The sequence below is a fragment of the Bos mutus genome, chromosome 14 (genome assembly GCF_027580195.1).
Source record: "Bos mutus isolate GX-2022 chromosome 14, NWIPB_WYAK_1.1, whole genome shotgun sequence".
Lineage (NCBI taxonomy): Eukaryota > Metazoa > Chordata > Mammalia > Artiodactyla > Bovidae > Bos > Bos mutus.
Window position 1 is genome coordinate 8,452,229 of NC_091630.1, and position 26,100 is coordinate 8,478,328.

At 40.4% G+C, this 26,100-nt stretch overlaps 1 protein-coding gene across 1 annotated transcript in view; it reads right to left on the minus strand.

Annotated features, from left to right (window-relative positions):
• Nucleotides 1-20,678: 20,678 nt before the first annotated feature.
• The window catches only part of TMEM64 (transmembrane protein 64), a 45,983-nt gene continuing 40,561 nt past the window's right edge, over nt 20,679-26,100 (minus strand). Inside the window, exon 3 of the mRNA XM_070382930.1 lies at nt 20,679-24,431. Within this exon, the coding sequence (XP_070239031.1) occupies nt 24,336-24,431 (96 nt within the window). The 3' untranslated portion in view covers nt 20,679-24,335. The remainder of the gene's footprint in view (nt 24,432-26,100) is intronic.

Consider the following 26,100-nt stretch of genomic DNA (forward strand, 5'->3'; position numbering starts at 1 on the left):
GGAGATTCCAAGAATTTTAGGAGTTCTGTGTCAGCACAAGGGACAGAAAGATTAAATATATACATTTATAGACATATATAATATATAAACAGTTATACGGCTTATACAGTATATATTATACTGTTTATATATATAAATTAATATATAAACAGAGAGATTAAATGTATACTTATTATGACACAGAGTAAAACACAGATGAATGCAGATAAAATGGGAAACTTAGTAAAAAGAAAGGAACTTTTAAAAAAAATAAAAGAAAATTAAATGGAAATAGGCCAATAATAAGCTATGATAAACCTCAGTTCAGTTCAGTCGCTCAGTTGTATCCGACTTTTTGCGACCCCATGAATCGCAGCACGCCAGGCCTCCCTGTCCATCACCAACTCCCAGAGTTCACTCAGACTCACGTCCATTGAGTCAGTGATGCCATCCAGCCATCTCATCCTCTGTTGTCCCCTTCTCCTCCTGCCCCCAATCCCTCACAGCATCAGAGCTAGACAGTGTATTAAAAAGCAGAGACATCACTTTGCTGACAAAAGTCCATATAGTCAAGACTATGGTCTTTCCATTAGTCATATACAGATGTGAGAGCTGGGCCATGAAGAAGGCAGAGTGCTGAAGAACTGATGATTCTGAACTGTGGTGTTGGAGAAGACTTGAGAGTCCCTTGGATAGCAAAGAGATCAAGCCATTCAATCTTAAAGGAAATCAACCATGAATATTCATTGGAAAGATTGTCACTTAAGCTGAAGCTCCAATACTTTGGCCACCTGATGCGAAGAGCCGACACATTGGAAAAGACCTTGATGCTGGGAAAGATTGAATGTAGAATAAGAGGGTGACAGAGGATGAGATGGTTGAATGGCATCACCAATTCAATGGACATAAACTTGGGAAATCTCTGGGAGATGGTGAGGGACAGGGAGGCCTGGCATGCTGCTGTCCATGAGATTTTAAAGAGTTGGACATGACTTGGCGACTGAACAACAACAACCACCAATAATAGTATACTAATTCGTATTCTGGAGCTATTTTAGAAGATTGCATTGATGATGCAAGACTAGGGTACTAAATGCAATGAAAACAAAAAAATGAAATTAGAAAATACTTTTAAAATCTTCAGGAAAGCAAAATATGATAGTCAAAATAAAAAAAAATGGTGGACACTTGGGAAGAAAATTAATAAAATCTCCCAGAAAGTTGAAAAAACACATATCATTGGAAAATTTATGAGAAAATATTACATATATTTAAGACCAAGACAAGAAACTCAAAATCCAGTTAAAGAGTTTGAGAAAGTGAGAACAGAACAGAGGAAATTTTGAAAGGAATAACACAGAGTGCCTTTAAAAGTTTCATGAAGTACACATGTCTCCAGAGTGAAAGGATAAATATAGGCATATAATTTACCCCTTTTCTCACTCACTTAGGTAGAAAGACTTTCTCTTAGAGATGTATATGCCCATGTAGCCATGTGGTTCTGCATGACTAGGACTGCTTTTGGGGTAAAGCGGTGAGAAAAAGGAGAGAATACAATGACGGGGTTTGCGTCACACACATCGGGGCCGCAGGGCCACCCCTCCTGCTCCTTCGGCCAGAACACTAGTTTTAAGCAGTGAGAAAAAGGAGAGAATACAATGATGGGGTTTGTGTCACACACATGGGGCCGCAGGGCCCACCCCTCCTGCTCCTTCGGCCAGAACACTAGCTTTAAGTGTCTGCACAATCGCTCCCGCTGCTGCAGTGAAGCTCTGTAACTGAGGTTTCCTCTAGAGGCGGGACTTGGAGAAAAAAGTAATGAGAAAAGAACAGGAAACGCCAACAAACAAACACACATATTCTCTGGAACACAGATGTTGGGTTTGAAATTTGAGAGAGACAAGATTGATTTCTGCATTTTTGCTTTCCACCCCTGCTACATAGCTCTGCACTAAAACTAGCCTTGGGCTAAAGCCGGAAGATAGATAATCATCCGGATAGATAAACCGTAGTGGGCTGACGGAGAAGAAAGTGAACGTGAAAGTCACTCAGTCATGTCTGACTCTGCGACCCCATGGACCATATGGGTCCAGAATTCTCCAGGCCAGAATACTGGGCTGGGTAGCCTTTCACTTCTCCAGGGGATCTTCCTGACCCAGGAATCGAACCAGGGTCTACTGCATTGCAGGTGGATTCTTAACCAACTGAGCTATCAGGGAAGCCCTATGAAAGTCTAAACCAGATTTTGCTGTGTAACTTAAGTATAAGAAGAAAAGTCCACAGAATATAAGAAATATGAAACTAGAGAAAGTGCTATATGATTATGTATAGAAGGTTAATTAAGTAATTGAATTAATAATGATTTAGGTTCCACATCGTCTATGGACAAGACCCTTTACTTTGGGGAGTAACAAATACATACAGAGGCATGAAAGTGAAAGTCTAATCGCTCAGTCATGTCCGACTCTTTGTGACTCTATGGACTGTAGCCCACCAGGCTCCTCTGTCCATGGAATTCTCTAGGTCAGAATACTGGAGTGGATTGCATTCCCTTCTCCAGGGGATCTTCCCAACCCAGGGATTGAACCCTGGTCTCCCGCATTGCAGGCACATTATTTACTGTCTGAGCCACCAGGGAAGCCAAGAGGCACACCTCAGAGATACTTTGGGTTTGGTTCCGAACAAAGTAAATATTGCAATAAACAACTACATGGAGTTTTTAGTTTTCAGTATATATAAAAGTTAAGTTTATACTATAGTCTATTAAGTATACAATAACATGTGTCCAGAAAAACAATGTACATATGTTAATTTTAAAATACTCTATTGTTAAAAAATGATAGCCACCATCTGAGTCTTCAGCAAGCTGTAATCTTTTTGCTGGTAGAGGGTCTTCACTAGATGTTTACGATTGGGGATTGATCAGGATGATGGTTGCCAAGGAGTAAGGTAGCTGTGTGCCAATTTCTTAAAACAATCAAGGTTGTTGCATTGGTTGATTCTTCCTTTCATGGATGTTGTCTCTGTAAATATAATACTGCTTGATAGCCTTTTGCCCACAGTAGAACTTCTTTCAGAATTGTAGTCAATATTTTTAAACGCTGCTGCTGCATTATCAACTAAGTTTATATAATATTCTAACTTCTTTGCTGTTGTTTCAACAATCTTCACCAGCATGTTCACCAGGAGTAGTTTCCATCTCAAGAAACCTTTTTTTTTTTTTGCACATCCATAAGAAGCAACTCCTCGTCCATTCAAGTTTTATCATGAAATTACCAGCATTCAGTCACACCCTTAGGCTCTACTTCTGATTCTAGTTCTCTTGCTGTTTCTACCATATCTGCCATTACTCCCCCCACTGAAGTCTTGAAACCCTCAATGTCATCCATAGGGTTGGAATTAGCTTCTTCAAAACTCCTGTTAATATTGATATCTTGACGTCATTGCATGAATCACAATTGTTCTTAATTGTGTCTAGAAAGGTGAATCCTTCCCAGAAGGTTTTCAATTTACTTTGCCCAGTCCGATTTGAGGAGTCACTATCTATGGCAACAATAGCCTTACAATTTGCATTTCTTAAATAATAAGACAAGAAAGCTGAAATTTCTCCTTGACCCATGGGCTTCAGAATGGATGCTGAGTTAGGAGGCAGGAAGAGAACATTAACCTTGAAGTCCAGTACATCCCCATCAGAACTCTTGGGTGGCCAGGTACATCGTCAGTGGGCAGTAGTAATTTTAAAGGAATTTCTTTTGGAGGCCATTAGTCTCAGCAGCAGGCTTAAAGTAATCAGCAGACCATGTTGTAAGAGGTGTGCTGTTATCTAGGTTTGTTTTTCCATTTAGCACAAGTAGAGTAGATTCAGCATAATTCTTAAGGACTGTCACTCTTTTGGAATGGTAAATGAACACTGGCTTTAATGAAAGGTGCCAGCAGCATTAGCCCCTAACATGAAAGTTAGACTGTCCTTTGAAGCTTTGGAGCCAGGCATTGACTTCTCCTCTCTAGCTATGAAAATCTGAGATGGCATCTTCTTCCAATATAAGGCTATTTTATCTACTTTGAAAATGTGTTTAGTGTAGCCACCGTCATTAGTGATCTTGGCTAGATCTTCTGGATAACTTGCTGCGGCCCCTACATTAGCACTTGCTGCTTCACCTGCCCTTTTGTAATTTGAAGACATTTTCTTCCTTAACCTCCATGAATCAGTCTATGCTAGCTTCAAGCTTGTATTCTGTAGCTTCCTCCCCTCTCTTAGCCTTCATAGAATTGAAGAGAATTAGGACTTTGCTCTGGATTAAACTTTGACTTAAGAGAATGTTGTGACTGACTTGATCTCCTATTGTAACCAATACAACTTTCTCCATGTGAGCAATAAGGCTGTTTCCCTTCCTTATCATTTCTGTGTTCACTGGAGTGGCACTTTCAATTTCCCTCAAGAACTTTTCCATGGCATTCACAGCTTGGTTAGCCATGTGGTGCAAAAAGCTCAGTTTTCAGCCTGTCTCAGCTTTTGACATGCCTTCCTCGCTGAGCTTAATCATTTCCAACTTTTTATTTAAAGTGAGAGACATGCAACTCTTCCTTTCACTTGAAGATTAAGAGGCCACTGTAGGGTAGTAGAGTTGGTCTAATTTCAGTATTGTTGTGACTCAAGGAATAGGAATGCCCAAGGAGAGGGAGAGGGATGGAGAAAGGCCAGTTTGTAGGTCAGTCAGAACTCAAACAACACTTAGAAAGTTCACCATTGTATATGGGTGTGGGTCACGGCTCTCCAAAATCATTACAGTAGTAATATCAAAGTTCATTGATCACAGATCACCACAAAATATATAACAATAAAATATTTGAAATTTTGCAAGAATTACAAAAATGTGATAGAGAGATACAAAGTGAGAAAATGTTGGGAAAATGGTGCCCATAGACTTTCTCAATGCAGGGTTGCCACAGAGCTTCAATTTTTAAAAAATGCAGTATCTGCAAAGCACAGTAAATGAAAAGAAATTAAATATGGTATGCCTATAAAAGAATATGATTGAAGAGATATTAACCTTAACGTTTAGGATAAGGCAGAGACAGCAGAAGTGATAGGGGCTTGAGAAGATGCAAAAAGATGTAGGATTCTGACCTTTAGGTTTTAAAGTGTTAAGGAAAAGAGCTCTCATACAAATGTTGCTGTCAAATATATTTGCCTCCTAAAGAGTGTTTTCTCTAGTGTCTCAGGCACAGTACAAACGCTGTAAATGCTCCAAGGTTCAACTGATGGTAGCCGAGATGATTAACCTGTTATGAAAAAGATCAAGAGTGAGCCCTGTCATAAGCTCCTTTAGTCAAATGACAAGAATTTTGCACAGTGTTAACTGGAATAGATGAAGACAAAATGAACACATCTTGAGGGAGTTAATTTTGAAAAAGAAGAGAAAGAATGAAGGAAACTAGCAAGGAACAATGATAGAACAACAAAAAAACTATTTTGTTAAAAGAAAATAAATAAAATTTGAGCATTATTAGTGGGGTGTTTTCAGGAACTGCCATTTCCAGTTATCAAGTTTTGCTCATTGTTTCATTGCATTAAATAACAACATAGAAACATCTTAATGAATTTGTTAACTTTTGATATTAAAGAATTATTTTAGGTTAACATATACAAGAAATTTTAAGTACAGAAAATCCATTTGCATAATCATTTTCATAAAAGAATATTTTCATTATATCTTTATTAAAACTGTGTGTGTGTGTGTGTGTATGTGTTCAGTCATGTGTAACTCTTTGTGACCCTCTGGACTGTAGTCTGCCAGGCTCCTTTGTCCATGGAATTCTCCAGGCAAAAATACTGGAGTAGGTTGCCATTTCCTCCTCCAGGGGATCTTCCCAACCCAGGGATAGAACCTGCGTCTCCTGCATTGCAGGCAGATTCTTTATCACTGAGCCACCTGGGAAGGACATATTAAAACTAGACTATGTATAAAAACTTGTCAAGTTTTCAGGATAATAGATTGCTTCCCTGGTCAAAAAGCTCACATGAAACAAGTGAAGAAGGGTTGTCGCTTCAGGATTGTTGCCTTTTGTGTCCACCAACTCTAAACTCTTATATCATAAAGTTTTCCTAGTCCCAATCATATACTTGTATTGAAAGATTTTCCTTAAATTACTTGATGCCAGGTATAAAATCCCAGGGGCAGCCACTCCTGCCTTCTCCTTTCAGAAACTTCAAACTATCAAAGCGGTGCTCTCCATTACTGCTGAAGTTTAGTAAACTTGGTTTTGCTTGATCATCAAATTGTTCTAGCAGCCTCTTAGAAGAGTTAGCAGTTGACAAGTCACTTATATAATATAAATAATCTCCTAAAAAAATAAGAAAAAGATAAGACCACTAAATAAAAATTGACAGAAAATTGAACAATTTATGAGAAAATATGCAAATGGGTAACAAACAGAAAAAGGGCTCACCTTCCCTAGACATCAGGAAAATGCACATGAAGATCATCCAGCAGAATGACTCAAATTAAAAAGTTTTGGGGTGGAACATCTATGTACTGGTGATGAAGGCCAATTGGTACAATCATACTCAAAGATAATTTTCTATAATAAATAAAGGTGAATATCTGTATATTCTATGATTCAGAATTCCCACTCCTAGGTATAAATCCCAAAGAAATGATGAATATGTACACTAAAAGACATGCACAAGAGTATTAATAGCAGTATCACTTGTCACAACCCTAAACGTTAACCAATGGTAGAAGAGAAAAAGTATTGTCTTCATACAACAGAATAGCAATAAGAATGAATGAATCACAGCTACGTGCAACGATATGGATTAACTGCACAAAAAAATATCGAGAAAGAAATTAAAAACTTAGTTGCATGAAGAAGAAAAGTCATTAATTTTTTCCATGAAGGTGCAATTTAGGCAAGGTTTAGCAGGGTCAGTGTGCCTCTGTTCCTTGCTGTAGGCTGGGTTGAAGCGTGAGGGTGACTTGGAATTATCAGAGTTCTCTCGATCATTTGTCTAGCAGTTAATGCTGGATTGGTTTGAGCCTCAGGTAGGGCGATAGACTGGAACATCTGTAAGTGGCCTTTCCATAAAGCTTCTTGGCTTTCTCATAGCATGGTGACTGGGTTGTGAGAGGAAGCATACTAACTGAACAGAGCAGATAAGCCTACCATCTTAATGACCTACTGACGCAATGTTACTTTCACCGTATTTCAATAGCGGAATTACAGAAGTCAATACTGATCCATTAGAAGGGGGACAGGCACCTTTGCTCAATGGGAGGAATGGAAATGTCACTTGTAGGAAGAATATGTGAGATAAAATATATTATTCTGGCTCTCTTTGGAAAGTACAATTTGCAGTAGTGTGCCAGTTTTTAAAAGCATCATAATACAGATTTGGGAAGTTAAAAAATATAAAATAGCAACCTCTAGTGGTTATTTGTAAGTACAGAGAGTCCATATGATAAGCACACATCCAAGGTAAAATGTAATCATCTGAAGCTATCAACTTCCACAAATTAACTCATTTATTTATATGTTAATAACTAAGCATTCAGTGTTTGCCAAGTCCTGGGGTCTATACACATGAGGAAGATAAAGTCTGGTTCTAATAAGAAAAATTACTTCACCATAATTTTAATGCTATTGTCTAGATTTGGGGGCATGCAGGGTGCTGGCATGGTAAACTCTTAGAAGAACTGGTCTCTGTTTCAAGACACCTTTTAGGATATTTCATATCTCATTATTTCCCAGTGGGTGTAGCCTACTTTTCATGTGACCTATAGTCAATGTGTATTCATTGTCTCTTTGAATCTGGTATGCAAATCTACCACTTGTTTCTGGTAAGCCCTGGTATTGCTATTCACATTATCATTGATTTCAATAACCATGGTGCTTGCTTCTCAAGGATACCACTCTGGAGGGTGTACAGATTTAGCTAGAATTAAAGTAAATTGGGGCACTGTATTTAGTTACAGAATATAGCAGTGTGTCCTACTAAGGACAGCTTCTTCACCAGGGGAAAGCTATAATTAACTAACTCTTTTTTAATTGCTTTGATGTAGTTCTAAGAGCATTGAAATGTAATCTCATAGGAACCCTCCCCTTTTTATAGATCACTGGCCTTTCTTGGGTTTAAAAAATGCATTTACCTCATTTTAGCAAAGAACAGATACTCCATCATGCAAAATAATATTAATAGGAAATATACTTCCTGTTTAAAATGATGCATGTTTCAATAACATCTAAAGACATGAAATAGACAAGTGAATAAACCTTAATAAGATTAGTGTTTTTGTGCACTTACTTTCTAGCTAACTCATATGAAGATGGGGCACAAAGCAAATTTGTGTAAAATTGGGGCAGTAGCTACTATGGTACCACAAATAAAGTGGGTCATGAAGACTTCAGAATATATCTATATTTCTCTATTTCTATTCATGACATAGACAATATGAGTATGATGGCCCACTCATTCTATTTGCACAGTGCAGGAGCATATTCAGTTGAGCTGGTGTGGCATTTTTCTGGCATATCTGAGAATCTTTAGAAATCATGAAGAATAATCTGCACAATGGAATAGTCTTATAGAGTGACACAGTGGACTTTCTTGGTAATATATAAGGTGGTTTGTCCCACTAAAGGAGACCTATCTTCTAATCTGCTTCTAATCTGACAGGCATTTAGCATTTCACTACAAAGCACTCTTCCCACTCCCTCAGTTCTTCCCATTGCTAAAATATTTATCTCTGTGCTGAATCTAAATCTCCCTCCTAAATTATTTCTTTTTAGATGTATAAATACAAGTCCATTTTAAGATGGATTAAGGAACTTTATTAAAAAACGCTTGAAAATTCAAATATGTCTACTTTGGAAAATACTTCTATATTTTTAGCCATTCTCCATATAATGTCTTTAGGCCTTTCTATTGTTTTTTTCATCATAGGGGACTGGAATGCAAAAGTAGGAATCAAGGGATACCTGGAGTAACAGGAAAGCTTGGACTTAAGAGTGGAAAATGAAGCAGGGCAAAGGTTAACAGAATTTTGTCAAGGGAATACACTGATCATAGCAAACACCCTCTTCCAACAACACAAGAAAAGACTCTATGCATAGACATCACCAGATGGTCAATACTGAAATCAGATTGATTCAATTCTTTTCAGCCAAAGATGGAGAAGCTCTATACAGTCAGCAAAAACAAGACCGGGAGATGACTGTGGCTCAGATCATGAACTCTTTATTGCAAAATTCAGATCTAAATAGAAGAAAGAAGGGAAAACCACTAGGCCATTCAGGTATGACCTAAATAAAATTCCTTATGATTATACAGTACAAGTGACAAATAGATTCAAGGGTATAGATCTGATAGACAGAGTGCCTGAAGAACTATGGACAGAAGATCGAAACATTGTACAGGAGGCAGGGATCAAGACCATCCCTAAGAAGAACAAATGCAAAAAGGCAAAATGGTTGTCTGAGGAGGCCTTAGAAATATCTGAGAGAAAAATAGAAGCAAAAGGCAAAGGAGAAAAGGAAAGATATACCCACCCAAACACAGAGTTCCAAGAATAGCAAGGAGAGGTAAGAAAGCCCTCGTAAATGCCAATGCAAAGAAATAGAGGAAAACATAGAATGGGAAAGACTAGAGATCTCTTCAAGAAAATTAGAGATACCAAGGAAACATTTCATGCAAAGATGGGCTTGATAAAGAACAGAAATGGTGTGGACCTAACAGAAGCAGAAGATACTAAAAATAGGTGGCAAGAATACACAGAACTATACACAAGAGATCTTTATGACCCAGATAATCATGATGGTGTGATCACTCAACTAGAGCTAGACATTCTGGAGTGTGAAGTCAAGTGGGTCTTAGGAAGGGTGCCTACAAACAAAGCTAATCGAGGTGATGGAATTACAGCTGAGCTATTACAAATCTTAAAAGATGATGCTGTAAAAGTGCTGCATTCAATATGCCAGCAAACTTGGAAAACTCTGCCGTGGTCACAGGACTGGAAAAGGTCAGTTTTCATTTCAATTCCAAATAAAGGCAATGCCAAAGAATGTTCAAATTACCACACGATTGCACTCATTTCACACACTAGCAAAGTAACACTCAAAATTTTCCATGCGAGGCTTCAACCATATGTGAACTGAGAACTTCCAGATGTTCAAGCTGGATTTAGAAAAGGCAGAGGAACCAGAGGTCAAATTGCCATAAATCATAGGTAAAGCAAGAGAATGCCATAAAAATATCAACTTCTGTTTCATTGACTATGCTAAAGCCTTTGACTGTGAAGATCACAACAAACTGTGAAAAATTCTTAAAGAGATGGCAACATCAGACCACCTTACTTTCCTCTTGAGAAATCTGTATGCAGGTCAAGAGGCAACAGTTAGAACTGGACATGGAACAACAGACGTTCCAAATTGGGAAAGGACTACATCAAGGCTGTATATTGTCACCCTGCTTATTTAACTTATATTCAGAGTACATCATGAGAAATGCTGGGCTGGATGAAGCACAACCTGGAATCAAGATTGCCGGGAGAAATATCAATAACCTCTGATATGCAGATGACACCACCATATGGCAGAAAGGGAAGAAGAACCAAAGGGCCTTTTGATGAAGTGAAAGAGGAGAGTGATAAAAGGTGGCTTAAAACTCAACATTCAAACAACTAAGATTGTGGCATCTGGTCCCATCACTTCATGGCAAGTAGATCAGGAAACAATGGAAACAGTGACAGACTTTATTTTCTTGGGCTCCAAAATCACTGTAGATGGCAACCTCAGCCATGAAATTAAAAGATGTTTGCTCCTTGGAAGAAAAGCTATGACAAACCTAAACAGCAAATTAAAAACAGAGAAATTACTTTGCCAACAAAGATCTGTCTAGTCAAAGCTTTGGTTTTTCCAGTAGTCATGTATGGATGTGAGAGTTGCACCATAAAGAAAACTGAGTGCCAAAGAATTGATGCTTTTGAACTGTGGTGTTGAAGAAGGCTCTTGAGAGTCCCTTGAACTGCAAGGAGATCCAACCAGTCCATCCTAAAGGAAATCAGTCCTGAATATTCCCTGGAAGGACTGATGCTGAAGCTGAAGCTCCAATACTTTGGCCACCTGATATGAAGAACTGACTCATTAGAAAAGACCCTGATGCTGGGAAAGATTGAAGGCAGGAGGAGAAGGAGATGACACAGGATGAGATGGCTGGATGCCATCATCAACCTGATGGACATGAGTTTTAGCAAGCTCCAGGAGTCAGTGATGGACAGGGAAGCCTGGCATGCTGCAGTTCATGGGGTTGCAAAGAGTCAGACAGGACTGAGTGACTAAACTGAACTGAACTGAACTAGAGAAAAAAGAGCCAAAAACAGAAAACTATAAGACACCGATGAAAGAAATCAAAGACAACATAAACAGAGAGATAGTCCATGCTTCTGGGTTGGAAGAATCAATATCATGAAAATGGCTTTACCACCAAAAGCAATTTACAGATTCAGTGCAACCCCTATTAAACTACCAATGGCATTTTTCACAGAACTAGAACAAAAAAATTCACAATTTGTATGGAAACACAAAATAGCCAAGGCAGTCTTGAGATAGAAGAATGAAGCTGGAGGAACCAACTTATCTGATTTCTGGTTATACTACAAAGCTACAGTCATCACGACAGTATGGTACTGGCACAAAAACAGACGTATAGACCAACGGAGCAAGATAGAAAGCCCATAGATAAACCAAAGCACATATGGGCAACTTATTTTTGTCAAAGGTGACAAGACTATACAGTGGGAAAAAGACAGTCTTCAATTAGTGGTGCTGGAAGAATTGGACAATGATGTGCAAAAGAATGAAATAAGAATACTTCCTAACACAATACACAAAGAAAAACTCAAAATGGATTAAAGACCTGAATGTAAGACCAGAAACTATAGAACTCTTAGAAGGAAACAGGCAGAACACTGTATGACATAAATCTTAGCAAGATCCTTTATGACCCACCTCCTAGAATAATGGAAATAAAAACAAAAATAGATCAGTGGGACCTAATTAAGCTTAAAAGCTTTTGCACAGCAAGGAAGCTATAAACAAGGTAAAAAGACAATCCTCAGAATGTGAGAAAATAATACCAAATAAAACAAGTGACAAAGGATTAATTTCCAAAATATGAAAGCAGTTCATACAACTCAATACCAGAAAAACAAGCAACCCAATCAAAAAGTGGGCAAGGACCTAAATAGACATTTCTCCAAAGACATACAGATGGCTAATACACATATGAAGAGATGCTCAACATCACTCACTATTAGAGAAATGCAAATAAAAACTACAATAGATATCACCTCAAATCAGACAGACTGGCCATAATCAAAAAATTCACAAACAACAAGGGCTGGAGAGGGTGTGGAGAAAGGGAACACTCCTGCACTGCTGCTGGGAATGTAAATTGATACAGCCACTATGGAAGATGGTATGGAGATTCCTTAAAAAATTAGGAATAAAAGCATGATATCACTCAGCAATACCACTTCTAGACACATACCCTGAATAAACCAAAGCTGAAAAAACACTGTACCCCAATGTTCACTGCAGCACCTATGTACAACAGCCAAGACATGGAAGCAATCTAGATGTTGATCGACCAGTGAATGGATAAAGAAGTTATGGTACATATATACAGTGGAAAATTACTCTGTCAAAAAAAGGAACACATTTGAGTTCATTCTAATGCGGTAGATAACCTAGGGCCTATTATACAGAGAAAAGTAGGTCAGAAAATGAAAAACAAATATCATATATTAAACACATATATATGGAATCTAGAAGGATGGTACTGACGAACCTGTTCTCAGAGCAGCAAAGGAGATGCAGACATGGAGAACAGACTTATGGACAAGTGTGGAGGAGGAGAGGGAGAGGGTGAGATGAATGCAGAGTAGTATGGAACAGTATACATCGACATATGTAAGTAGAGAGCCAAGGGGAATTTGCTGTATGACTCGGGGAACTCAAACTGGGGCTCTGTAATAACCTCGAGGGGTGGGAATGGGCAGGAGGTTGCAGGGAGATTCAAGAGGGAGGGGATATATGTAACCTATGGTTAATTCATGTTAATGTATGACAGAAATCAAACCAATCTTGTAAAGCATTCATCAATCAATTAAAAATAACTAAATACTAAAAAAAATTTTTAATGAAAAAATGATAAAACAAGAGAATTGCAGGAAAACATCTGCTTCATTGACTATGCTAAAGCCTTTTGTGGATCACAACAAAATTTGTGGAAAATTGTGGAAAATTCTTAGAGTTGGGAATACCAGACCACCTTACCTGCCTCCTGAGAAATCTGTATGCAGGCCAAGACACATAACAATGGACTGGTTCAAAACTGGGAAAGGAGCACGTCAAGGCTGTATATTGTCACCCTGCTTATTTAACTTCTATGCAGAGTACATCATGCAAAATGCCAGGCTGAATGAAGTTTAAGCTGGAATCAAAATTGAAGGGAGAAATATCAATAACCTCAGATATGCAGATGACACCACCCTAATGGCACAAAGTGAAGAGGAACTGAAGAGCTTCTTGATGAAGGTGAAAGAGGAGAATGAAAAGCTGGCTTCAAACTCAACATTCAGAAAACTAAGATCATGGCATCTGGTCCCATCATTTCATGGCAAACAGATGGGGAAACAACAGAAATAGTGACAGCCTTTATTTCCTTGGGCTCCAAAGTCACTGCAGATGGTGACTGCAGCCACAAAATTAAAAGACCTTTGCTCCTTGGAAGGAAAACTATGACAAACCTAGACAGCATATTAAGAAGCAAAGGTGTCACTTTGCTGACAAAGGTCTGTATAGTCAAAGCTATGGTTTTTCTAGTAGTCATACTGCAGGGAGGAAGCCAATTCTGACCCCATGTTGAAAACTGTTTCTTTGACTTGCTTTTATTATTATAATCATACTCAATGGCCTGACTGGAGGACCCTGCCCCTTCCGCTTGTGTGTAAATAAAGTGCCATTGTCCAGCTGATGGAGAGATAGTTTGTCCCTGCCCACGTGTGAATAGATTAATACCCGCCTTCTGAAGGCTGGCCATTCCCTTGGAGATGTTTTGCAGGACGAAGACCCTTTCACTTTACTTCCCCACTGCATCTCCCTCTCTATTCTGCCTTTTGTCTTGGTTCCTCATTGCTTCTTTCTCTCTGATCTGTAAAGAATTCGGCATTCAGACTCCGATAAGATGATTATTTTGAGGTGTTAGCCTGCCATCTTCTCGGTTGGCTGACTCCCCAGTTGAAGTCTCTTCCTTGCCTCAGCACCTTGTCTCTCGGATTCATTGACCTGTTGTGGGGTGAGCAGAGCAAGCTTTGACTCAGTAACAGTCATGTATGGATGTGAGAGTTGGGTCATAAGGAAGGCTGAGAGCCAAAGAATTGATGCTTTCATTCTGTGGTTTTGGAAAAGACTCTGGAGAGTCCCTTGGACTGCGTGGAGATCAGATGACCAACCTATTCATTGGAAGGACTGATATTGAAGCTGAAGGTCCAACACTTTGGCCACTTGATGAGAACAATGGACTCACTGGAAGAGACTCTGACGCCGGGCAAGATTGAAGGGAGGACGGAGGATGAAAATGTTGGATCGTATCATTGACTCAATGGAAGTGAGTTTGAGCAAACTCTGGGACATTATGACAGACAGGGAATCCTGGCATGCTACAGTCCATGGGGTTGCAAAGAGTCAGATTCGACTGAGTAACTGAACTATAACATTACAGTATATGAAATTTACGTATTGTTTTAATCATATAAAATCTTTTATCTCATTTAAAATAATCATAACAAGTTATTTATTCATTTGAGATAATTCTTTACATTTCTAGCTGTTGGAAACAGTAGATAGACTTCCCTTACAAGTTTTTCTGTTAACATTAATTATTCTAATACTATTAGCATCCATAAGACCCACCGAGGGAAGCAAAGACCACAGTTAGAGTTTCCCAAACTAGTTTTTCATGTTATAAACAATTGAAGTTCTTAATTATTAGATATCTTTTTCTCACATTTAATTTGATTTTTATTTTATGCGTATGTGTGTGCTCAGTCATGTCCCACTCTTTTGCAATCCATGGACTGTAGCCCACGAGGCTCCTCTGTTCATGGGATTTTCAAAGCAAGAATACTGGAGTGGGTGACCATTTCCTACTCTGGGAGATCTTCCAGACCCAGGGATCAAACCCACATCTCTGTGTCTCCTGCACGGGCAGGCGGTTTCTTTACCACTGTGCCACCTGGGACGCCCAGTACTTTTATTTCATATGTACCAGTAAAACAGTTGTTTATAATGAGGGCTTTAGATTCACCAGTGTGTTAGTTTCTCCAATTTAAAAAGGATCCATCATTTGGACATTAATAAAAGGTATGTATTAATAATGATTCCCTAGGACTCAAGAGGCCTCCCCGTAAGATGGTGGGGTAGGATGTAACCTAAATCCGGAGAGTTTACCCTGGGAAACAGTATGGCAAAGGCCAATCAAAAACACGAACAAACAAAACACACAGACACAGAACCACCTCGGAAGATCAGATGGAACATTTGTATCTGAAAGACAGACAGAAATGCTAGTTTCTCCCTAAAAGCCTTTGTTTGAAGTCTGAAAAGACATCTTTATTAAGGCAACTTTTAACCTTAAGGTAACTTAACTGCATAAGCAATGAAAGAGCCCCCTCAATTTTTAGGGCAAGTTTTCCTTTAATTTCCAATGAAGCAAATACTTGCAAGTTTTGTACATACATATTCACAGCTGGGGTATTGGCAATCTGTTGTTCCTTTTTATTTTGAAGCCTTTCTTTTTCATTGTGAAGTCAGTTTGTTGAGATAAAATTGCTAGTGATGATCGTGTAGTGGGCCAATGCGTGCTACTTGAGAGCTTAACTTTTCTGATTTCTCAATTAAAAAGTCAAGTCACGACTTGAAAGTAGAGACTTATTTTATTTGGCGAGAACGTTTAGGACTGAGAGCCCGAGAATCAGCATCTCAGAAGCTGTGAGAAAACTGCTCCAAGGAGGCAGGAGAGAAAGTCAGACTATATACAAGTTTCCAGCAAAGGGAACAGGCAGTCTGAACATCAGAGATGAGGTATCAAGTTAAGGAATTTAGCATTCTGTGTACAGGAAGACGCAAGCCTCTGGGCTCCCTGAATTCACTTCTTTCATACGCACCTCAGGTGTCTGGGGCCAATCCTGTTTCGTTGTTCACCTTGCTTCTTGCATTTCCCCAGCTCCTCAGCAATCCCCATGAGGGGTGGCAGCATCTGCTGGATCGCAGTTTGGGGAGTGCTCATTCATATTTGGAGGCCACAAATCGCTGATGGCTGCAGCATTTCCTGTTTATTAATATGGCAGGAGATCGTCTCATTTCACAGATTTCCCCCCAGAGTTGTTTCCGCTCCCCCCACCCCCCGCCCCCCGCCTTAGGGGTCTTGGGTAATGCCTGTGGAGTGTAAGACTTCCATGGGTGCTCAGATGGAAGAATGGCCAGTTCTTTTGTGTGTCCCTGGTTGAGCAGTTTGTTGATTACATGCGTGCATTTCTCTGTACTGAGAAGCTGCAGGGCATGATGACCTGCCTCCACCACTCCTGCAGGTTTCCATCACCTGAGAAAGCCATTGCTGGTCAGCAGGAGAGAGTTCCTTCTTTGCTGCTCAGAAGCTCTCATAAGATTTTGGCTTTTTTTTTTTTTTTTGACAAGCCCGATTAAGGTAGCCAATTCAAGGGAAAACGACAGGGCAGTCTTCCCTCCCGACCATCTCAGTCCCAACTTACTCAGTGTTTAACCGAGCAAAGTCTTCCTAGCCTCTAAACTGAGAATAACCAACCGCTCAGTATCCAAACAGTCTTCCCAGCTCCTTTTACAATGAGAAGCCGCCACTCACTGCCTAAACTGAGCAAAATCTTCCCAATCCTTCCACTGATGTCCCACCCTGTGTCTAAACGGAGCAACCCAGCTCTCTTCTGGAAAGGTATCCTTTCAAGGATAACCTCTTCCCCCACCAAATAAAACTTAGCATTATCAACCAATAATGGGAAATCCTAGAACTCACTCAAATTTGTCTGGACTTTCTGAGGAGGTGGGGCACAAGGGGCTTCTGCTAGTATGAAGGCTCTGGGTCCTCGGAGAGCTCAGGTGGAGGTGAGGAATCTGCCCTGGTCCTTTCATCAGTCACCATAGCTGTTGACTGAAGAAATACTCACAACCTAAAAGTTGGAGTAGGTCTTATTTGGTGGGGTTTTTTAGGATTTCAGGACTGGGAGACCGCATCTCAAGTAGCCCTGAGCTCTGAGGAAGGGAAGGGAAGAAGGAGAGGGAGGGAAGGGAGGACCCAGCTAATCTGAACACCAAAAGATTATTATTAAAGAAAATTAGATATCTCAAGCTAAGGAATTTAGTGCTTTTCTATATATGAAAAGTTGCAAGAGTCAGGGCTCACTGAAATCATTTCTTTCCTATGCATCTCAGCTATCCTGGCCAGTGTCCTGTGTTTTTCACATCCTGAGCTCCCTTGGGGTTCACCCTAGGGAGTGGTGGCAGCCACTTGCTGAGGGCTCTTAGGACGCATGCTGGAGGGCTGCAAATTGTGCATGACTGTGACATTCATGTTTACTGATGTGGCAGAAAATACTTCAGTTCTCAGCCATTCCGTTTAGATTAAAAACTAGAAATAGCAAACTATCAAACTTCCTCTCAGGAAAGCAGAAGGTAGAGTCCTGGGGCCCATGGTATGGATGAAATAAAGAGAACTAAGTCAGAAAGGCAATGATTTCAGCCTGCAGTCTTAGCTTATGTTAGGACAAGCCTTGCTAGTGGAAGGACAAATCAAGTGAAAATTTTCAGTTCCTAAAAACTATAGCAAGAAGCTGTGAGATGGTTGTAAGGAGAGAAATGAGAAACAGTCTCAAGGAGAAAGAGGGCTGGAAAATAAAACATACACAACCACATGCTTCTTTCCTAAAACTAATACTTGCCTGTGTGTCTTATTACACGCCACAAACCATTCACAAGTAGTCTTTGTCTGCCTATTTTACAGAAGAAATACTAAAACTCAGAGATTATAAGTTACTTGCCCAAGATTATTAAATGAAAATAGAAATTACAATCAGAGATGTCTCCTGTAGTTTGTAGAGATGATTATCCACATTAGAAAGACCAGGCTCAAAGGATCAAAGCTACGGAGAAAGAGTCTGCCCCTACACGTTTGTTTCCCGCCCCCAGATTTTTAAGCAGCAATTTTAGGATGTTCCATTTGACTGATAATAGCCAAATTTGCATTGAAAAATCATTGAAGTAAGGAAGTAAACACCCAAGCGATTTCATGTAGATTATTTATTGCTACAAAAACAACTTGCTTGATACTTGATGGTTACAGGCTGAACAGATCTTGCTTTTTGTCCAGGAAATGAAAAACTGAAGGAATGCAAATTTGCCAGGCAAGGAACACATTAAGCTCATAAAATGAAAAAATGAAACCAACTGTGAGAAATTTTTAGAGTTTTTTTTTTTTTTTCCTGAGCAATCTTCTTTAGGCCTACATCCTGGTTTAATGATAAATGTTTATACCTTGTTGTCATCTATTTTGCTTACTGGCACCCTGAGGCTGACTACTAAAATGCTCTGAAATCTTTTATTCTCAGCCATAGTGAAAGCACTCAAGCATTTGAGCTACCTTTCAGAACCATTTTCAGATTCTATGGTCACCAAAGAAACCTGCTTCTGTGATGCTATGGAGATAGAATGGGCATCTAAAGCCCGTAACTGTGAAACTGTTTCCTATCTACTAAGATTGTGCCTATAATTAGTAGATACTATCAACAAGATGGTGGAATTTAGGCCCTTTGGGCTTCTCTGGTAGCTTAGCTGGTAAGGAATTCTCCTGCAACGCAGGAGACCCTGGTCCAATCCTGGGTTGGGAAGATTGATCAGCTGGGGAAGGGATAGGCTACCCACTGCAGTTTTCTTGGGTTTTCCTGATGTCTCAGACAGTAAAGAATCCACCTGCAATGTGGAAGACCTGGGCTCAATCCCTGGATTGGGAAGATCCCCTGGAGAAGGGAATGGCTACCCACTCCCGTATTCTGGTCTGGAGAATTCTGTACACTCCATGGGGTCACAAAGAGTGGGATAAGACTGAGTAACTTTCACTTCCACATTGGGGCCTTTGGATTTACCTGGTGGCTCAGTGGTAAAGAATGCACCTGCAATGCAGGAGACATGAGTTTGATCTCTGGGTCAGGAAGATCCCCTGGAGAAGGAAATGACAACCCACTCCACTATTCTTGCCTGGGAAATCCTATGGACAGAGGATCTTGGTGGGCTATAGTCCGTGGATTTGCAGAGTCAGACATGACTCAGCAACTGAGCAAGCACATGTACACTGGGGCCTATGTAGTAAAGGAACTCCAGGAATCAATGACTAAAAAGTCAGGATTTAGCTTTATTTAAAAAAAAAGATCTTAATTAAACCAGACACAGTAGGAGAAATGTTGTCTGATTCTACTTACATGAGGAACCCAGAATAGGAAAACTCGGGGAGACAGATGTATGGTAGCTATCAGAGTCTGGGTGGGTAGAGGAGAGATGGGGAATTATTGAATTCAAAAATAATGAATTCAAATGTATTCAGATGAATGAATACAGAGTTCCGGTTGGAAAGATGAAAAAAACCTGAAGATGGATATTGGTAATGTGAATGTACATTTTTGCCTCTTCATTGCATGCTTACAAATGGTTAAAATGGTAAGTTTCCTGTATATTTTATTTACCACAATAAAAAACTCTTAAGGCACAACAGTAATGCAATAATACCTGAGGAATGAAATACTTCCTGCCATATCAGCAAACAAGGATGTCCTCATCGGTGGTTGCATCCTCCAATGTGAGCTGGCGAGTCCTAAGGGCACTCAGGAAGAAGTACCTGCGACCTAGCAGCCATCAGGACTGCAGCCACTTCCCACAGTGAGCTCCAATGGGGCCAAAATGTGAAAAAAACCACACGGGATACTGGCCCAGGATAGCTGAAGTGCATATAGTAGGAATGGCTTCAGTGAGCCCAGGCTCTTGCATCTTCCCGCAGATAGAAAAGCACTCAATTTCTTGAGATATCTGATTTTAATTAAGAATAATTTTGATGTTCAGACTACCTGCCCTTTGTCGCAAAACTTCTCTATAACCTGGCTTCTACCCTCACCTCCTTGGAGCAGTTCTCTCAAAGTTACTTGAGATGCTGTCTCTTGGGCTTGACGTCCTAAAAATCCCCACCGAATAAAGCCTCCCAACTTTTAGATTGTGACTACTTTTTAAGTCGACATAAAAATGTATGGTGTTGACAGTTGCACTGGACAATGTGCTAAATGCTTTTCACCCATTCTCTTAGATAACTCTTAAAATAAGTACTAGAGAATGAAACATAAAAACTTAAGTCATCTATCTGGACTTCACACAGATAGTAAATGGTATAGGAGGCTTTGAACCTGGGCCTGTTTACAAAGCTCATGCTATATATGAGACTTTAGAGAACTTTTGTAAGTTTTTATAAAACTTTTATATTAGATGTATATTTCCATATCAAACCAAAGGCAAGGTTTAAATAAATAAAAACACTGAAGCTCAGTGTTCTGACAATTGGTTTTATTCTCAGGTGATGCTTTTTCAACTCTCCTTCATTTACAGAACCTCACACACATAACAAAAGCAAACTCAGGGGCCAGCACCAATCTTTCTGACAGTATAGCGTGGAATTCTGACAGTAAGATGGAGGAGAGGCAGAATGTATTTCTTCTTTCCCTTTCTGTTTCCGACTATTGTTTCTGATTATAGTGATGGCCTCTTTTATGAGTTCAAGAATGGACTTCTCACTTTGATTTTGCCCTCATATCACACTCTGCTCTCAAAACCATTCCCATCTCTACCTGGATAATCCAGCAGGGGCCCAACCTCCACCTAGAGGTGGGTAAATGACTGCAGCAGAGACAGAATCACTTTGAAGGAGTGTTGACTTTGCTACTACTTAAGAAAAACCTGCCTGAAGATGAGGCCAGTACATAGAAAACCAGAACCGAGAAATGGAGAGTTTCCTTGACACTGTTTTTAAAATGTCTGGCTTTTGTTCCAGGAATGCCTGGCACACAATGAGTACTGGGTTATATTTTCCGTGAAGTGACATTTTCTGACCAACATATGAGAACTCCAAGATCTTGATTTCTAAAATATGGCACTGAACACAGTCTCTTTTTAACCCACTTCTCCCACTCATTTAATCACTAAATATTTATTATGTAGCCGGTGAGACAACTTGATCACATGTCATAGTCTATGGTGAACATAGCATCAGAAACATTCACAGTATATTACAGGCCACAAGGGAAGCAACTCTGCCTCTGTGGGAAGAGAATTCCAGGTAAGGATGGAAGGTACAAGCCCTCAGGGGATTATGCTGGGTGGGTTCAAGGATATCATGGAGACCAGTGTGGACTGTCTCATTTTTTGCCTGCCTTTCTCCTGTGAAGGCTGTTATGCAGGCAATGTGTCCTTTAGTTTACCTTTTCCCTTTATTCCTTGGAGAGGTCTCTTTCATGCCTAAGGCTAAAAACAGGTGGCCCTTAACACAATCTTCCATCTGAATCTTTCCACACAACCCCAGACAAGCATTTTCAATTGCTTTCCCTGGCATCTCATGTGAATCACATACCCAGTTGTTTGGTCGCTCAGTTGTGTCCAGCTCTTTTGTGACCCCAAGGACTATAGCCTGCCAGGTTCCTCTGTCCATGGGATTTTCTGGGCAAGATAACTGGAGTGGGTTGCCATTTTCTTCTCCAGGGATTTTCCAGACCCAGGGATTGAACCTGTGTCTCCTCCATCACAGGTCGATTCTTTTACTGCTGAGCCATTGGGGAAGCCCAACAAAGAATACAATACCCTCAGCACTGAATTCACAGTTCCTGTAGCAACAAAGTTATAAAGTTCCAAGGATGGCACCCGTCAAGGTTCTAAACCAGAGTAACATGTGTAATTGGGCAATCATTCTCTGGCCATTGCAACCAAGGGGAAATTTTATTTTCCTTTTTGACTCACCTGCAATGTCGGGCTCCAGCCCCGGCTGATCCAGGGTATTCGAAGGGGAGACGGCTTAGGCGACTATTTAAATATTCATCAAAGATATAAAGAGTAATAGAATGAGGATAGCTCAGTAGGAAAATTCAGTGGAGAAAAGAGGCTGAGTAGCTTGGTTTACGCGGGAGACCAATAAAACTTCAAGACAAGAAGTTTGCGCCACTTACGTAGGCCACAGGCGTCCTTCCGTTCTCCCAAAGGAGAGGAGACACTGAGGCCTCCCCGGTCGGATCTTAGAAGCCCAGGCATAATTAGTAAGCATGGCGGGTTCCACACTCCAGATGGAGACTCAGCCAGAGTGAGAGAGAGAGACATGGGGAGACCAGTCTTTCGAGGAACTGATCCCAATTCTTTATTTTCCAGAGTCTGTTTTTATACACTGAGGTGTTATACAAAAGTCACGTGGGGACAGCAGTCCTGACTTTTATTAAAGTCAGGTGCTTCATACAAATGTATACAGAGGTCTTAGGGGTGTTACATCATCTTCTGGCCAGGGGGGCCTGCTGACAATTTATGACCCTCTCCTTGTGACAGTGGTCAGTCAACCAGAACACTTTTTTCTCCAAGGGTGATTATTCTTAAAACAGACGCCACCCAAATAAAGTTACATTCCTATAGGGTGAGGGTATAGTGGGTTTTAGTTAAGGAAAGAATTTACTTAGCCTAAGGTCTAATGTGATTAATATCAAAGGTTAATACTTATTTCTTCTATATATTCATTAATGTGTGTAAGGGCAGGGGATGTGGAGTCTTAGCAACAAACATTGGCTCAACAAATGAAAAACCCTTCACCAATACAATTTTTAATCAGCCCATTATACTAATAGTTTTCTGACTTTTCTAAGGAACCTGTTTTTAGAAGGTTTAAAGCATCTCGTGCCTCTCACGGTTGGGAGGCTGTGAGCAATCACATGTGGCCGGACAAGCCCGTCAGGCAGGCTAGAGAACCTTCAGAGGAGATTGTAGGTTGAAAAACTCCTATCACGCCCAGGAATTATTATTAACTGGAGCTCTAAGTTAACTCCTTCTCCGAAAGAGGTGGTGGGGGACAGCCCCCCGTAAAGTCAGAGGTGTAGGTGAGCACAAAGTAGTAAAGTAGGCAGGCTCTGGTTATGGGGGTAGATGCTCGAGGATTTCCAGGGGGACTCCTGAGGCTCAATCCCGCCTTTGCGTATGTCGAGCCTCCTTCCTCATGACCTTTGCCATGGGCGGAGTACCTCACTCTGGCCCCCAACACTGCAACATTTACCTTTACCTGAAAAGTTGTACTGAGGTAGAATCAGGAAAACCACAAACTGAAGCATGGATGAGCTTCCATGCTTAATGCATTGTGAGTAAATGATTTTAAACACTGTGAAAACACTGGAGTGGAAGTGTTTATGCATCACTACACTTTGATTTAAACCAGTTAGGATTGCTAGTTGTGTTCCTCCGTGCTGTTTCTAAGGGGCCCAGGGATTCTAAACTATTCAGTTTAGAATATTTCATCCTGGCATTGAAGTGATGTGAAGTCCCAAAATTCACTTCAGTTCTGTGCAAGGGCTTCTAAATAGCCCAAGTTTTTCCTTATTAAGACAGCATTCCTATTCTCTCCATATTTTTTAACTTTTTATTTTATATTGGAGCATAGTTGATGTGGTGATAGTTTCACCTGTACAGCAAAGTGGTTTAACTATACATATACATGTATCTGGGCTTCCTTGGTGGCTCAGATGGTAAAAAATCCTCCCAAATTGTGGGAGACTCAGGTTCAATCCCTGTGTTGGGAAGATCTCCTGGAGGAAGGCATGGCAACCCACTCCGGTATTCTTGCCTGGAGAATCCCCATGGACAGAGGAGCCTGGTGGGCTACAGTCCATGGGGTCACAAAGAGTTGGACACGACTGAGCGACTAATACATCTATCTATTCTTTTTCATTCCAATGAAGCCAGTTTTCATTCCAATCCCAAAGAGTCAATGCCAAAGAATGTTCAAAATACCACATAATTACACTCATTTCCCATTCTAGCAAGGTAATGCCCCAAATCCTTCAAGCTAGGCTTCAACAGTACGTGAACTGAGAACTTCCAGATGTACAAGCTGAACTTAGAAAAGGCAGAGGAACCAGAGATCAAATTGCCAACATCCATTGGGTTATAGAGAAAGCAAGGGAATTCCAGAAAACGTTTGACTTCTGCTTCATTGACTATGCTAAACCCTTTGACTGTGTGGAGCAAACAAACTGAGGAAAATTCTTAAAGAGGTGGGAATACCAAACCACCATATCTGCCTCCTGAGAAACCTGTAAGCAGGACAAGAAGCAATAGTTAGAAATGGACATGAAACAATGGATAGGTTCAAAACTGGGAAAGGAGTATGTCAAGGCTGTTTACTGTCACCTTGTTTATTTAAATTATATGCAGATTCAGTTCATTCACTCAGTCGTGTCCAACTCTTTGTGACCCCATGGACTGCAGCACACCAGGCTTCCCTATCCTTCACCAACTCCCAGAGCTTACTCAAACTCATGTCCATTGAGTAGGTGATGCCATCCAACCATTTCATCCTCTGTCGTCCCCTTCTCCTCCTGCCTTCAATCTTTCCCAGCATCAGGGTCTCTTCCTGATGAGTCAGTTCTTTGCATCAGGTGGTCAAAATATTGGAGTTTCAGCTTCAACATCAGTCCTTCCAATGAACACCCAGGACTGATCTCCTTTAGGATGGACTGGTTGGATCTCCTTGCAGTCCAAGAGACTCTCAAGAGCCTTCTCCAACACCACAGTTCAAAAGCATCAATTCTTTGGTGCTCAGCTTTCTTTATAGTCCAACTCTCATGTCCATACATGACTACTGGAAAAACCATAGCTTTGACTAGACAGACCTTTGTTGGCAAAGTAATGTCTCTGCTTTTTAATATGCTGTCTAGGTTGGTCATAGCTTTTCTTCCAATGAGCAAACATCTTTTAATTTCATGGCTGATTATATGCAGATTATATACAGATTACACCATGAAAAATGCTGGGCTGGATGAATGACAAGCTGGAATCAAGACTACTGGGAGAAATATCAATAACCTCAGATATGCAGATGACACCACTCTAATGGTAGAAAGTGAAGAACTAGAGAGCCTCTTGAGGGTAAAAGAGGAGACTGAAAAAGTTGGCTTAAAACTCAACATTCAAAAAACTATCATGGCATATGGTGCCATTACTTCATGCAAATAGATGGGGAAAAAATGCAAACAGTAACGGATTTTTTCTTGGGCTCCAAAATCACCGCAGATTGTGACTACAGCCATGAAATTAAAAGACGCTTGCTCCTTGGAAGAAAAGCTATGACAAACCTAGACAGAATATTAAAAATAGAGACATCACTTGGCCAACAAAGGTCTGTCTAGTCAAAGCTATGGTTTTTCCAGTAGCCATGTATGGATGTGAGAGTTGGACCATAACGAATGTTGAGCACTCAAGAACTGATGCTTTTGAACTGTGGTGCTTGAGAAGACTCTCAGAGTCCCTAGGACAGCAAGGAGATCAAATGAGTTAATCCTAAAGGAAGTCAACCCTGAATATTCATTGGAAGGACTGATGCTGAAACTGAAGCTCCAGTACTTTGGCCACTTGAGGTAAAGAGCCGACTCACTGGAAAAGACCCTGATGCTGGGAAAGATTGTAGGGGGGAGGAGAAGAGGGAGACAGAGGATGAGATGGTTGGATGGCATCACTGAGTTAATGGACATCAGTTTGAGCAAACTCTGGGAGACAGTGAAGGACAGGGAAGCCTGGTGTGCTGCAGTTCATGCGATCGCAGAGCTGGACACAGCTTAGTGATTGAACAAATAAACTGAAAAGACAGTGGAAAACTACTCAGGTTCCCTGTCCTTCCAGCTTTGGTCAACTTGGGAACAGGACTGTAAGAAATGAGTATGAAACAGACCATGTCTCAAAACATTTCTACTGAAAATGGCTTTA